The sequence below is a fragment of the Alexandromys fortis genome, unplaced genomic scaffold (assembly GCF_014885135.2).
Source record: "Alexandromys fortis isolate MF-2015 unplaced genomic scaffold, M_Fortis_MF-2015_v1.1 scaffold_157, whole genome shotgun sequence".
In the NCBI taxonomy this organism is placed as follows: Eukaryota; Metazoa; Chordata; class Mammalia; order Rodentia; family Cricetidae; genus Alexandromys; species Alexandromys fortis.
The window spans coordinates 1,938,417-1,953,434 of NW_026068041.1; the positions used below are offsets into that span (position 1 = coordinate 1,938,417).

Genomic DNA, 15,018 nt, shown 5'->3' on the forward strand with positions numbered 1-15,018 from the left:
TTTTTTTTTTTTTTTTTTTTTTTTTTTTTTGGTTTTTGGTTTTTTGGTTTTTTGAGACAGGGTTTCCTGTGTAACAGTCCTAGCTGTCCTGGAACTAGCTCTTGTAGACCAGGCTGACCTCGAACTCACAGAATAAGAATGCTTAAGAAAGACTCAAAGAGTATAAGTCATTAGGGAAGAAAATGTAAAGTTGACCACATACAAATAAACATTTATAAATATGATAGCTTATACAAAACAATCCCAAGACTGGAAACGAGCTGGGCAATGTTTATAGCAATCTACATGAAAGTCAAAAGTTGAACTTCTCCAAAGAGAGGGGGACAAAGTAGCTCAGCAGAGAAATAGACAAGGACATAAATAGGCAACTTATGCAACAGGAAACTCAGAAGTCCAATACACAGTTACAAACGCAAATGCCCAGCTAAAAACCTGCAAACACGAACAATCAGCAACACACCTGCAAACATGAATGTTAAATACTTGGCAAGTGTCTCAGTGTCCCTTGCAATCAGCTGATATAATTAAAATGGCGAGAAGCCCACATCAGTTCATTGGTAGGGTTTTTTGTTTGGGGCAGTTTTCCAGCTAGGATCTTGTTATATAGCTCTGGCTGTCTTGGAATTCACTCTGTATCCCAGACTCAAGCTCACAGCAATCCTGCTGTCTCAGCTTGTCTGAGTTGCAGGCGTGAGCCACCATGCTGTGACAAACGGCTTGCCAACTTTCTGTGAGCTTGTCTACTGCATTCGATGCCCCTTCGTCCTTTGTCTCCCCTGCTCCTGTCTTTCTTCCTCCTCTTCCTTCTCCTCCTCTTCCCCTTCCGTCTGTCCCCCGCCTTTGCCTTTTACTTTCATACTGGCCCCTGCTTAGACAGCCCGCCCCACAGCATCCTCCGTTGGATGTCACATTTTGCAGCCACCAGCTCTCCTTGCTGGTGACTCTGAGGCCACCCTGTAGCTCTCCCATGGCCCATGTCTCCTGCCTTGCTGGCGGCACCTGTGATGCAGTTAGCCTCTCTAGAGGCTAGGAACTCCAGGACAGCCCCATTTCCTGCATCTTAGAGGCACCAGCTCCCAACACAATGCCTGACACATAGTAGGCACTCATTAAGGGCTTACACCTAGCATCTAGGCCAGTTGACTTTTGGGAGGACACAGATTCTTAGAGATCAACTCTGGGGCTACCCTAGATCAGGAAGTGAATCTCCAAGCCCAGAGGGTGTCCGGGTTCTTGTTGAAGCCTGGGTCAGGTGCCCATGGGTGGCCAGGGCACAACCTAGCACCTGAGGGGCCCCAGGTCCTCTTCCAGACCACATGCTCCACCCCTTCAAGGCTGTGGGGCAGCAGCTTGGGTAAGTTCCTCTTCCGTTTCCTCCTGCCTCCTGAGCTGGGGTGTCGCTCCTCAGTGCAGTGCGGGGCACCTCCCAGCCACTCCATACCGCTGGTGTCCACAGCAACGCTCCTGGTCCCCAAGTGTCATCACTGGCTGCTGGGTCTCGGGTGCAATGCAGGCCATCAAGTGTGTGGTGGTGGGTGATGGGTAAGTGCCTGACTGTGTTGTCTCCCACCCCTCCCAGGATGTCCCCGAGACCCTCCCTGGCATACTCACAGGTTCAGGTCTCCCAGGAGGTCCTGGGGATAGTCACTTCATCTCTTAGGGCCCACTAGGAGGATTTGGGGTGGACGTGGACTGCTCTTTTGTCCTCAATCCACTCCCTCCCCGGAAGCCACCTGGGTGGAGGGCCTGGGACTGGGGGTGGGGTGCTGCTCCTTGCCTGTACCCTGAGAGCTGGGGCAGGCCTCCCATGAGGACCGGGAATCAGGTTCCCATTCAGGGTGCAGATGTGAGGTAGGGAAATCAGAGACTTGACCTTTGAACCTTTGTTCTCCAGGTTGACCCGGGCTCTAGTGCCTGACTGCTGCTGGGGCTGGGGAACTCCTGAGACTTTCCACTCTTTCTGACTCTTACCCAGCCCTCTGGGCCAAGGCCTCTACCCCAGGAGAGGGCTGGGGTGGCTTGAGAGGTTCCTTGCTGTCCTGCCTGTAGTGTGTGACTCTATTCCATGTGGTGGGGAGGAGGTGGGGAGCAAGGGGAAGCTAAGGTCAGTGTAAGGGAAGGAGGAAGGTGAAGGGGGATGGTGGGGACTTCCAGGGGGCAGGCTGGCTGCACCCCAGCTCAGGGGTTATATCCATTGTCAGGCCTCGGGAGGGACCACAGGCTATCATGGCCCAAGGACTCAATCTCCTCAAGTGCAGTGAGTGGGTCATTTTCTCGGGTATTCCAGCACATTAAGGTGCAGCCCTCAGGTACATCTTGGGGTCTCTGTAGATCCGTCCTGGTATGTTCTAGATGCCTAGCTTCAATTCAAAAGAGGGAGTGGCCGAGGCCTTGGGACCTTTCCTGGTTTGGCTCTGCTGGTCTCGCTGGGGGCAGAGAGTATCTACCGCTCAGATGACTTTATCACGGTCTCTGCTCCAGGGGTGTCAGCAGTCAGCCAGCCATTATCTGCCGCAGCTGCCTTGCTCACTTCTGCTTTGGGTCTGTTCTGGGGGAGCGAGACAGAGAGGGGGGTTGGCCGGAAGCCAATGGTTCTACTCATTCAGAGTTACCTTGGTGGCAGCCTGGGGCTTGAGGGCAGACATGTAGGGGGGGGGGAGGGAAGGTAGGCCAGGCTCCTAGAGTGGGAAGTGACTTAACAGAACAGAGCCGGGGAAGGCCCAGAGCTGTCCCCTCTGGCCTCTCGGCTTCCTGCTGAATGACCTGGGTAGTTCCAGATTGAAAGGGAGACAGAGCCTAAATGGTGGTCATCTCTATTTGTGCCATTTCTCTGTTGCTCACTGTGTGTGGGCACTGGGTCATGGCCCTCTGTCTAACTTAGTTTCCCACCAGCCCTGCCTACCTACCATCACGGGGCTCATTTTATTGGTGGGAAGACCGAAAGCTCAGAGAAACTAAGTAACCTGCCTTAGAGTGCAGAGGATTTGAACCCAGGCCCCTCTGGCTAAAAAGCTCCATATACTCTAAGGCTATGGGCAATCCCTAACAGGTCTTGGCTGTTGTGGCACTGGGCTCAGGGTCTTCGGAGTATCACTTAATTCATTGGGAAGACGGACTTGTCCTTGTTGTCTAGATTGGGAAACTGAGGCATAAGGAGCTTAGGTGACTTACCAAAGTTGTGTAGATGGTAGATGGTGGAACAGGGATCTGAGCCCAGGGGTGTGACAGCCTACTCCAGCAGGGTCTGCCCCATGACTGTCTGTGTCTATCACCTGCACCCAACACACAGGGGGCACATACGGCTCCGCAGCTCTCCCCAGATGTAGGGCCCAGACTCATTGCCAGGATTAAAGTCTGGGTGTTTATGGATACTTGCAGGGGCTTAAGGACATGGCTATGGGGTGTCTGGGATTGGGAGACTGAGGCCCAGAGATGGGAGCCTGGGTAAGGGCTCAGAATGTCCCCTTGTTTCAGGCATAGCCCGTGACGTTGGTCTCTTCTGCTTCGTGTCTCTTGTCTTTCAGAGCCGTGGGCAAGACGTGCCTGCTCATCAGCTACACCACCAATGCCTTCCCCGGAGAATACATCCCCACTGTGTGAGTTCCGCCTGTTCCAGGCCCTTCTTCGGGCTGCCCCCTTTGGACACCTGAAGTCAGGCAGGCTAGCAAAGTTAGAGAGACTCCATCTTGGGGAAGCTGGCCTGTGGTCCAGCTGCCAATGCAGCTACATGTGATAGGGAGGCGGAGGCTCCAGGAGGAGGAGGGACTGTGGGATGGGAAGATGCCCTTCGCTGGCCAGGAGGAGAAAGTGGCAGAGATGGAGCGTGGAGGGAGGGAGAGAACGCCAGACACTTGGATAGCGCAGTCTGGGGACCAAATGACTGGGGTGGGGCAGTGCCAGCTGCAGTCTGTGGGAGGCCTGCTTCCTGGTGCAGGATGTTGCCACCAGCTGCCACATGATACCAAGGGGGGAGTCCACAGGTGTCAGAAGGGACCCAGGGCACCCCACCACTCACAAGGACGCTCCCCAGCACCTTGCACAGGCTCTTCCGCGTCTCCTTCAGTTGTCCCTCCTAGAGATGTTACCCACTGTTTTGCTTTTTAGACCAACACTCCTTAGGCAAGTCTGTGGCAGGGCCTTTGCACCAGCTTTTCCCATGTCTATGGTAATTTCCTGTCTCAACCTCATGTCTACATCCTCCGGGCCCATCTTTGGTGCCCTCCTGGGAAGCCTTTGTGTCCAGCCTAAAGGCCTGTCATTCCCCAGAGGAGTTTGCCAAATCTCTCCCAAGATCATAAGCCTGTGGAGGGCAGGGAGCATGTATTTTTGTTGGGTTCTCCCTCATCTTCTCTACATGGTGGTTGACACACAGTGTTCTATACACAAGGTCTTATATGCGATGTATGTACTTTGAGGTGGCAAGGCCCAGGAGAACCATCACACTAACTAGCTAGAACTGCAACATCTACTTAGAAGGCCTTCGGTTGGTGGCCTGGTACAGGATGTCATTGGTACATGATTGCATTGGGTCCTTGAGGGAAGAGGGTGTTACAATATCCTGATAGCTCACAGCAGCTAAGGGGCTTGTCCCCTAGGGACACTCCGCCTATTGGGCTTCAGAGCCTCACTGGGGCCCTTATCTTTATTTGCTGGGGGAGGGTTGTCTGGAGCATAAAGAGTATATAGAGGGGTCTAAAGTCACCCCCAATCCCCACACCATCAGAGGAGCCAGCAAACCCACTAATGCCAAACCAAGACTCCACTCCAAATCCTCCATGTGTTTGCATGGAGCTCACTTTCAGAAACAGGGGTTCATCTGTCTCTGTCACCTGCTGGGGGAGGACCCAGAAAAGGGCAGCCAGAAGGGCTGAGTAGACAGCTGGGCACTGCTTTCTGCCCAGTTGTATCCTAATGTAAAGGAAGACTGGCAATTGTCCCGCTGTGCAAAGTGGAATGGCTTTTGCCACCAGGCTTCTAAGGCTCCTGGAAGTCAGAAAGGGCTGGGGTTAGACCTGAGCAAGAACGGGAGCAAAGGGGATTCTGGCTGAAGGCCGCTGTCACCGGGGTATGTTGACACTGCCCTTGTCCCTGAGTCAAGACCCTATTCTGTCTTTACTCGCCCTGGCTATGGTGGAGGGCCCACCTGCTCAAAGATTTCAAAGTGATCACTTTCCCTCTGAGCCCACGAGCCTCAGTTTCCCTTTCTACAAGAGACAGGCCCTGGACCGGGAGATCTGAGCCTTGTGCGGCAGTTTCCCTGCAAGGAGGTGGGAGGTGGAGGTCAGAGGCTTTCGATGTCCTGACTGCTGGTCAGCCAGATGGGGCCCGAGGGCTTGCAGGTCTGTCCCCTATCAATCCCCCTGTGCTGCTGTGTAGGTGGCGGCTGGTGCCAACTGCTTCTCAGATTTCCTTCTCTGAGATGAACCCGTAGCCAACAAGGTTGGCACACATATTCTCAGATGGTGACACCTGCCTGAGGGTGGTTCTGTGCCGAGTGCTACGGGCACAGAAACGTGACAGCTGCCCCGTGCCATCAGGCACAGAGACAAGGGCTCCAAGCCTGGCTACCTCCTGACTGTCCAACAAAAGCCTGCGTAAGCTTTGACTCTTTTTTTTTTTTTCATTTGTGTGGTAGTGTATATACTATAACCCCGATTGACCTAGAATTCACTATGTAGCCCAGGCTAGCCTCTAGCTTATAGCTATCCTCTTGTCTCTGTCTCCCCAACAGCCAGGTTCCAGGTAAAAGTTGTGGGGTTCTTTTTGTTTGTTTTGTAGTCTAGGCTGGCTAGTCTAAACTCATTAAGGAGATGAAGATGACTTCGAATTCCTGATCCTCCTGCCTTCACCGCTGGAGTGCTGGGATCACAGGTGTGCACCAACACATCTGGTTTTATGTGGTGCTTACCAGTCCCTAGGCAAATCTTTCTATTTAAAAAAAATTTCCATAGATAAGCTTTTTTTTTTTTTTTTTTTTTGAGACAGGGTTCCTCTGTGTAACAGTTCTGACAGTCCTGGAACTCACTTTGTTGACCAGGCCGGCCTCAAACTCACAGAGATCTCCCTGCCTCTGCCTCCCAAGTGCAGGGATTAAAGGAATGCACCACCGCTGAACATCTTAAAAGTAATTTTTTTTCAAATAGATAAGTTTTTAAAAGCAGAATTTAGGCAGAGCCACAACCTGGCCTAAGTACCTCAGGTGGATCCTGTTTGTGGTTAAAATTCAGTAGAAGGGGATATCAAAACTTCCCAAGTTCCACCTCACCTGTCCCATCTCCTCCAGGAGTTCAGCCCATGATCCCTGGGCTCTCTCAACTCCTTGCTCTCCCCCAGGGAGACCCTGAGGGTGCCTCCCTTCCTGACAGCGTTCCTGGCCTGCAGCAGCCCGCTTCCTCCTTCTCTTCCTCCCACTTTCTGTCCTGCCCATTGAGAACTCTTCAGGGCTGGGGCAGAGCTGTGTGAGGCCAGGGCACTGGTGTAGCTAGCTCACTCCTGACTCTAGAACAGAGTACCAGTTTCTAGAACACCTCATTGCTGCTGCTGGCAGTGGGCAGATCATCCTGGTTGGTGAGTGGAGTCTGCTCTGCCCTGCTGTGGGTTGGTGGTGCAGGTTCAGCTCCATAGGGAAAAGATCACCTTGAGATAAGGTTATATGGGACTTAGTCTGTGCTTTCCTTGATGACCCTGGTTCTGGTGACTCAGTAGGACCAAGCTGGCCTTCCCTTGACCACCATGACACCAGGCCTCCAAGACCAAAACCATTCCTGAGTCCTCACCCTGATTACCTGGTCAGTCTTCCCATGGCCCCAAGACACCAGCCATGGATTCACGGACTCTTGGTGCCTTGAATGTACCATCCATCCTCCTTGGGCAACAACCAGGTGACCTAGGTGTGCAGCCCCTTGCACATCCTACTCTGTGTTCAAGTTGGGGCTGGCCTGTAGCCAGAGGTCAGGCCACAGAGCACCAGGTTAGGCGAAAATTGTCCCGCCCATCCTCACCATCTCATAACATGCCCAGCAACTACACTCACCACAGTGGCTTCTCTGAACTGGGTAACAAGTCCCAATGCCTGGCCCTGCCGCCTACCAGCCTGGGAATCCTGGGTAAATCCACTCCTTCCCATGAACCTACTTCTATCTAGGAAAAGGGGTCACAGTGGCCACAGTGATGTACATGAAAGACGTCTGACGAAGGGAAAGTGTGATATAGTCCAAGTATGTGTCATGTCTCTGGCTGTTTCTTGAATTCAGCAGCTAGGGTGAGGCTGGGTGGGGAGAAACTGGAGGCATTGATAGTAAGCCTAGACACTCTCAGTGGGATGATTTGAATGATTCCCATCTCACTGAAGCCCAATAATGACCCCAGCAATGGGGAAGAGACTGAGGCCCAGATAAGCTAGTTGGCTGTCCCTGAGCCATACAGCCAGGTCAGGGTGAACCCTGCCCTTCTCGAAGCTCAGACAGCTGCCCTGGACTGAATCAGCCCCTATGTTGTTCATTTTATTGCCCCCAAATGGATGCCATAGGAAGAGAAAATACCCGTAGAGCCCAGAAGACCCAGAAAGACAGATGCCTTTGCTGCAAGGCATCTTGGGAAGACAGAAGGTCCTGATCTCTCCATCTTATTAGAGCCCCAAATAGCCCAGGCACCTGCCTTCCTACCTTGGCCAGCCTTGCCTCCCAAAAGGTTCTTCCGAGATTCCCAGGAGTGGTTCCCAGAACAGGCACAGAACAGACCTACTATGTGCCAAGTGTCTATCCTGGACTGGTCGTAGGGCAGAAAGGAACAAGCTGGATTCCCCCCTCCCTCAAGGGGTGTTGTTAATGGGGCTGACCAGGCTGGGAAAGAAAAGTCTCCCTGGGGTGTTCCAGGGAGTGACACGGAGTCCTGGGGAAGATGGGTGGCAATTAAGCATAGGTGTAACTACTCGGATAGGATGAAGTGGTGAGCATAGGCCAGCTCAGCAGGCAGGCAGTGTAAGTCCGCCTGGTGAGGGAAGAGCAGATGGAGAAGGTAGGAGCTCGAGGTCTCAGTGGACCAGGTCTTGACCGGGTGCGTGTTTGGGCTTAGGAGGTCAGATGATGCCTAGCTCACATAGACAGGCAATGAAGGTGTCCCTAGAGGCACAACTGCGACAGGACGTGGCAAGTCTGCTGGACATGGACACAGCTTCTCACCTCGGTTGGTCACTCACTGGCTGTGTGGCCTCGCATGGGGTCATGACACCCTTCTGATCCTGGCCCCATGCCCCAACCTACAAGCCTGCTTCTTTTCCCTAGGGGTATGAATAGTGGGGGTTTACTCCCTAAAGCCCCCTCCACTCAGCGTGGAGCACTGGGCTGGGCTCTCCCAGGGCTTCCAAGTATTCCCTGTCTCAACACTTGCTCAATGGGCTCCCGGTCCAGTGTCTGACCTACACCAGTGCAAGGCCACAGGCTCACAACTGATATCTGTCTGTCTGTCCTCTAGGGGCCTAGCACAGTAACTCATTACAGGAGTGAGACAGCGGATCCTCTGCAGCTCCTGCCCTTCCAGGAGGCTCAGGACATGGTCCCTTCATCTCCCAGACGGCTCTGGCAGGGCATCAGCTCACTAGCATCTGCATTGGCTCTCACCTTCTGTCTCCTTCCTGTTTCCCTCTGACAGCTTCCTGGAGTTACCTCCCGAGTGCACCCCTCTCTGCCTCCTTCACTCAGGGATTGCTTCAGGGGGACCCAGCTCAAATGAGGGACCAACGGTCAGTCACTCAGCAGACGTTGTGATGATCTAGGTGCACAGCACAGGAGGAAGGATAACGTCGGTTCTCGTCAACCTTTGGGTGCATGGCACACAACCCAGCAGTCACCTTTCCTGAGGACAAGTGGAGGCAGGAAAATGACCAAGACGCATTTTCCTCTTTGTTTACTTGTCTTTGGGGTGTTTTTAATGGTGCCCTTCAGTTGGGAACACAGCCAGCTGTGTGACTTTGGGCTAGTCCTATCGCTCTGAGAACAGCCTTGGCCTGTGCTGGAAGTCCTTGGCGGGGCTCTGGGTTTGAGGCTGACCTGGTCCTTCCTGCTTCCCACAGGTTTGACAACTATTCGGCCAATGTGATGGTGGACAGTAAGCCTGTGAACCTGGGGCTGTGGGACACCGCAGGCCAGGAGGACTATGACCGCCTCCGGCCGCTCTCCTACCCGCAGACGGTGCGCACCTCTGTGCCTCTTTGTGGTCCGGGTTTTGATCCTGTTCCATCTGCTGCCCATGACCTTCTTACCAGCTGTATCTGCTCAACCCCGAGTCTCCCGTTGAGGCCTGTAGGGCAGAGCTGAGCTACGATGCTCCCCAAACTGTGCTCCTTCAGCCCTGCTGCCCCCAGTATCCATGCCCTGAGATGCCAGCCTTTCTCAGTGTGCAACAGGCAGAAACTACCAGGGTTTGTGTGAGCAGCCAGGCCATTGTGTCTGGTCTGGGGTGGGCAGGAGACCTGTTGCAGATAGTTCTGTGTCTTCTGGGTCCATGGATCTGGGCTCTCTACCCACCATGGCAAAGGGAGGGTCAGACTGCCAGGTAGAGGGTTACACAGCAGTGGCAGGAGCTGGGGCATACGGGGGGGGGGGCTGAGGGGGAGGGCAGACAGGACTCTCTGGCCTCCCTCTTGAGGACCCTACCCTGCTCTGTCTCCAGGATGTGTTCCTCATCTGCTTCTCGCTCGTCAGCCCGGCCTCCTATGAGAACGTCCGAGCTAAGGTGAGCCTCAAGGGGGCTGGGGACACATATAGGTGGCACTGAGGGAAGGAGGGGTGAGCTGTTAAGGTCCACTCTGGATTAGGAGAATCCAGGACAGAGGGTCACTAGTGTCACACAGGGCCAGTGAGGAGAGAGTCTCCCTGGGCTGGGGCAGGAAGCGTTCGGCCTGCTTCTGTTCCCTGTTTCTCTCCCTGCCCAGTCTCGTGCCCCCTCTTATCAATACATAACCACCTCTCTTGACTCTTATCTCAAAAAAAAAAAAAAAAAAAAAAGCCTGCTTAGCTCCTGTTGTACCCTGTGACCCTGCTCTGGGGCCTCTTTCTCCTTTTGCCTGGTGCCCAGGGGATTTATGTCCTACTTCCCTCTGCTCTCTCTCTCTCTCTCCTCTCCCCACCCCTGCCAGTGGTTCCCTGAGGTGCGACACCACTGCCCCAGCACTCCCATCATCCTGGTGGGTACCAAGTTGGACCTGCGAGATGACAAGGACACCATTGAGAAGCTGAAGGAGAAGAAGCTGGCTCCCATCACCTACCCACAAGGCCTGGCACTGGCCAAGGATATTGGTATGAGGCCCTAGCTCAGAGAGGGGGAGGCTGAGGGCTGGGGGTGGTGCCTGAACACCCTTGTCCTAGGGTTATGCTGTGTGTCGAATTCTGGCTGTGCTTCAAATCATTGTACCAGTTGTGTGACCTTGGGCTGGTTACTTGGCCTCTCTGTGCTTGTGTTTCTCTGACGGGAAGGTGTGGCGGTAATGACGGCTTCTGCCATGTTGGGTGTCTAGGCTCACAGGTCCCAAGAGCAGCACTGCACAGGGGGATTCTGTGTTAGCTGGTCATGGCGTCAGCCAAGGTTAGACCCTGAAGCAAGGGACTGATGGGAATAGATTGAAGCAGAGGAGGGAGGCACAGCCTATGGCTGACTGGAACACAGGCAGCCAAGTCAGGTTGGGTTGTTTCTGGGAGGCTTCCTGCAGAAGGTGTCCCCGCTGGGGACTTGAAGGGTGACTCATTCCTTTGTGCCTGGCCTGGCCTCCCTTACTCCTCTCATTCTGACTCGCCACCAGTCACTGTGTGCCTCCATGAACCAGGCCGAGGAGGCTTGACCCTTCAAGGTCATTCAGCTGGGGAGGTGGTGGCTGCAATTGAAAGCGGCATGGAAGAGGGCTGCTGGCTGGGTGAGTGGGGACACCTTGCCCTGGCTAAGCTCTCCATCCCCAGGAGACCTAACTCTGGGTCTGGCCTCTCCCATGGTGGTATCCTCTTGAGGCAGAACTGCCAGCTAGGTCTGGCCTCCACCCAACCCTGCACCTCTTCCTCTGCAGGAAATAGGGGGAGGGGCTCTTCACAGGAAGACTAACCGCAACCTTCCTGTGACTAGCTGGTTGTCATGGCTGTCTCCCCAGGGGCCTCTCTGCTGCTTCACCCTGGGCCCTTAGCTCTAGCCTCATAAATGTCAGGGACATATTCCAGCTTTGTCTTCTTAACTAGCTTATTCCCAAACTGGTCTGCATGGTTTGGGGGGTGCATTAGAATTGCTCCCCCACCTCTCAAGGTGAAGTTCATGGTGTGGGAATGACATGGTTGTAGGAACCTGAGGCAGCTGGTCAACAGCCACAGCAAGGGAGCTGAGAGTGAGAACGCTGCTGCCCAGCTCACTTTCCCTTCTATACGTCTTTTAAAAGCGGGATATTTTTATTTATTCTTAGACAATTTCATAATAGTAAACAATGTGTCTCGATCATATTCACCCTGAACTACCCCGTCATTCTACCCAGACACCTGACACATGTCCATCTTCCCTTCATGTCCTGTGTATGTGTGCATGCATGTATGTGTGCATGTACATGCATGTGTGTATGTGTGTGTGCATGCGTGCATGTGTGTCCATGTATGTGTGTCCTTCTGCCTGTGGTTCTTCTTCTCCCTGAGGCTGTTTCATTCTCTGTAAGGGACGAGAGCCCCTCCTTTCCAGCTACCCTTGAGAACATCCCAGCCTAATCTCCAGAAGCCTGGGTTCAGAGTGCTTCACTATTGGTCACAGAGATGGGGAGCCCCAAGGAACAGAGGCCAGGAGCCCCCTCTGGAATAATGGTCAGAGGCCAGGCCAGGACCCTGGCTTCATCTTCTCAGTGATAAAAGAGTGTCCTGGGAATGTTCCAGGGACAGGAAACGCGCAGGTGTGACTGACCAGTGTCCGGCTCCCTGAAGCTCCATTTCCTCCTTGCTGCCTTTGGTCTCCCAAGCCCTGGCTTTGGTGACTTCCGCTCCAGTGGGGACCCCTCATCCCTGTTCTGTTCTGGGCCTTTCGGGTCACTGGGATAGGGAGGGCCACTGTTTCCTCATCTCTGTCAGAAGTCCCTGCCCCAGAGAGAAGAGCAGAGGGCACCAGCAAGGGCACCTGGCTCCTCTTCCTTCCCTTTTCCTCCCTCAGTGCTCTGAAATCTCCTGACCTTCTGTGTCAGGGCTCTGCGTTCAAGTTGCAGGGGACAGGAAGTCATGTAGACTCCTCCCAGGGGTCAGTCTTCTGAGGGCTCAGATGGGTTCTCTATTTTCTTCCTCTCACTGAGCTGCCCGGGGGGGGGGGGGGGGGGGGGGGGGGGGGTGCAGGGGGTGGGCCAGGAGCGGGTGGCAGAGGGGGGGGGGGGGGGGGGGGGGGGGGGGGGGGGGGGGGGGGGGGGGTGGGGGGGGGGGGGGGGGGGGGGGGGGGGGGGGGGGGGCCAGGCAGGTCTCATTGCCTCTGTTCGCCTTGATTTCCTCATATGTCGGGTTGTGACTAAATGACAGATATATTGGGGTGTCCTCAGCCCTTTCCTGATTAAATGACAGATATATTGGGGTGTCCTCTGACCTTCCCAGAGGTGTCAGCTTCATGTGGAAGGCCTGGGTGACATGTTGGGAGATTTGGTCATGGAAGCAAGTCCTGTCCTTTCAAGGGAAGGACTTTGACCTGCCCAGTTTCCAAGCAAAGGGCCTTTTGTTCTAGAGAGTCTGGCCAGCCCTGGGGCCTCCACCTTCCTCACTGAGTCCTGCAGGAGGAAGTTGAGGTACAGAGAGGCTGCTCCCCACTTGGGTGACACTCCCACTTGGCGATGCCCCCTATTTGGGGTGACACAGATGTTTCTCCATGACTCAGGTCCCCGCTTCCCTGCTGTTCCTTCTCAGATTCAGTGAAGTACCTGGAATGTTCCGCGCTCACCCAACGGGGCCTGAAGACTGTCTTCGATGAGGCCATCCGGGCCGTCCTGTGTCCACAGCCCACACGGCAGCAGAAGCGCCCCTGCAGCCTGCTCTAGGGGTACACACCTCTCCTCTGCTGCTGGAAGGGCACCCTGCCCCTGGGCCTGGGCCTCAGGTCACTGAGAGTAGCATTAGACAAGGATAGAGGGCCATGGGTATTAAAATAGCCTCTGGTGCCCCATTATGTGTGGGGCTTATTTCCTGATAGACACAGCCCAAGGAAGCCAGAACCTGCCCAGTGACTCAAGCCAGAACACAGGGGCTGCCAGGCTCTCACTCAGCCCATCCTGGCCACAAAAGCCTAATGGAACCAGAGAATCCCAATAGTACCCAACCCACAGCAGGATATGTGGGGGGCAGCCCTGGGGAAGGCAGAGGTTGGAAGGAGCCGCAGGCCTGGATGGCCCTGATACTGACCTTTTCCTGTGTCCCTTCCAGGTCTCACCCCAGTCCTCCCACTCTTGACCCTCCAGGATCCCTACCGAAGCCCAGTGATGCGCTGATGGGACATGCCGTCCCCTCCCTGTGACGTTTCTTCCCAGACAGCTGCAGAACTTGCCTATCTCCTCAGTGGAGGTCCCCTGGGATGGGAGGATGTTGACAGGCCATGCCCTACCTGGAATGCTCCCGTGTTCCCAGGGACCAGAGGGGTGCCCCAAGACTCAGCCAGTCAGTCATCCTCACGTCATACAGCGTCATACACCCACCTGATCCAGGCCTTCCTGACTTCCCTCTCGACACTTCTGGTTTCCACGGCCTCCCACCACTGTGTGTCTGCAGGGACAGGGTTTCCTGCTCCAATACCCCTGGTCTGCCTTGTGGGCGTCATCTCCTTCCCTGAACCAGAGGGAGAGATGCGTGAGTCTGCTCCTCTGTTTTCCTTTTTTCCGAAAATCAGAGTAAATCTATTGCTGTAAATCTCTCGTCTGTCCAGCCAAGCAAGGTGCTCAGCCCACCCCTACCATCTCTCAAGACTTCCTACTTTTTCCAAAGGGTCCTGAGCTGTATTTTCTTGGGACTGTTCACCTCACCCTGCCAGCCAGGACCCGAACCGCTGCAGATAGAAAACACAGCTCTCTTGCTTATGCAGAAAATAAATATATTGATTCGAGTCAGAACTGCTGTGACTTCGGGTGCAGCTTGCTCAAGGCATGGCAGAGGGGTCCAAATGATGCCACGGAGTTTGCCTTCCTGTCCCTTCTGGCTCTGTCTGCTGCTGGCCGACCATTTTCAAGCTGTTGGCTCTTAGGGCTTGATCCTCTGAGCTTCAAGTTCAGGCTAAGTTCGAAGGAAAGGGTTACTCTGATTGGGCCAGTTTGTCTTAGGCCCGCCTTCCACCAGCTGTCTGTCAGAGGGACGCTAAACTGTGATCACAAGAAACAGGAGTAGAGATGACCCCCCAGGAAGCTGGGGTACAGGGTGGGTATGGAGAGGATATGTTCTCAAGAAAAACAACCTTTCTAGAACTGGATAGGTGTTCAGAAGCCAGAGAACTGTATGGTAAATATCCATCTCACCACTACTGGGGACAGTTCCTGCCCCAGCTGGCACTAAGAAAAACAGATTGTTTTTTTCTGTTGTTTTTGTTATAGCCTGAGTTGACCTCAGACCGGCTATCCTCCTACCTCAGCTTCCTAAGTGCTGGGATTATAAGAGATTATCTTCATGCCTGGATAATATTGAAATTCTTGGTAGGGAGTTTAGGCTGCTATGGAAGTTGAGGAGGTGCCTGTATCAGGTACCCCAGGGCCTGGCCCTGAGACAGTCCCACCTTGGGCATGACACTGCCTGAGATCCTCCCAGCACACTTCTACTGACCGTCAAGTGCTGCCATAGTTTCAGGGATTTTGTGACACAGACGCTCCCACCCCCAGGACCTGAGGCCCTAAGTGACTGAGAAGAGTTGGTTCACCCTTAAAGCCTGGAAGACCAGTTCCTGCCAAGGAGTGCCCAGTCTCTCCATGTTCTGTCTCCTAGAGTCCCAACCCCCACCCGCAGTCCACAGCACCCCCCCCCTTTAAGGGACTCCACCTCCAGAAGGGCTAGGTAC

At 54.3% G+C, this 15,018-nt stretch overlaps 1 protein-coding gene across 1 annotated transcript; it reads left to right on the forward strand.

The window, feature by feature from the left end:
* The first annotated feature begins 1,367 nt into the window (after positions 1–1,367).
* Positions 1,368–14,079, forward strand: Rac2 (Rac family small GTPase 2). Its single transcript, XM_050165747.1, has 7 exons — positions 1,368–1,542; positions 3,525–3,596; positions 9,071–9,188; positions 9,670–9,732; positions 10,136–10,295; positions 12,894–13,026; positions 13,407–14,079. The coding sequence occupies exons 1-6, from the start codon at positions 1,508–1,510 to the stop codon at positions 13,022–13,024; spliced, it is 579 nt and encodes a 192-aa protein (XP_050021704.1). The 5' UTR covers positions 1,368–1,507; the 3' UTR covers positions 13,025–13,026; positions 13,407–14,079.
* Positions 14,080–15,018: the final 939 nt, after the last annotated feature.

Coding starts and splice junctions, on each gene's coding strand:
- Rac2 (XM_050165747.1), top strand. CDS start 1,508: ATGCAGGCCATCAAGTGTGTGGTGGTGGGTGATGG. Junction 9,733..10,135: donor ATGAGAACGTCCGAGCTAAG/GTGAGCCTCAAG, acceptor CACCCCTGCCAG/TGGTTCCCTGAGGTGCGACA. Junction 10,296..12,893: donor GGCACTGGCCAAGGATATTG/GTATGAGGCCCT, acceptor GTTCCTTCTCAG/ATTCAGTGAAGTACCTGGAA.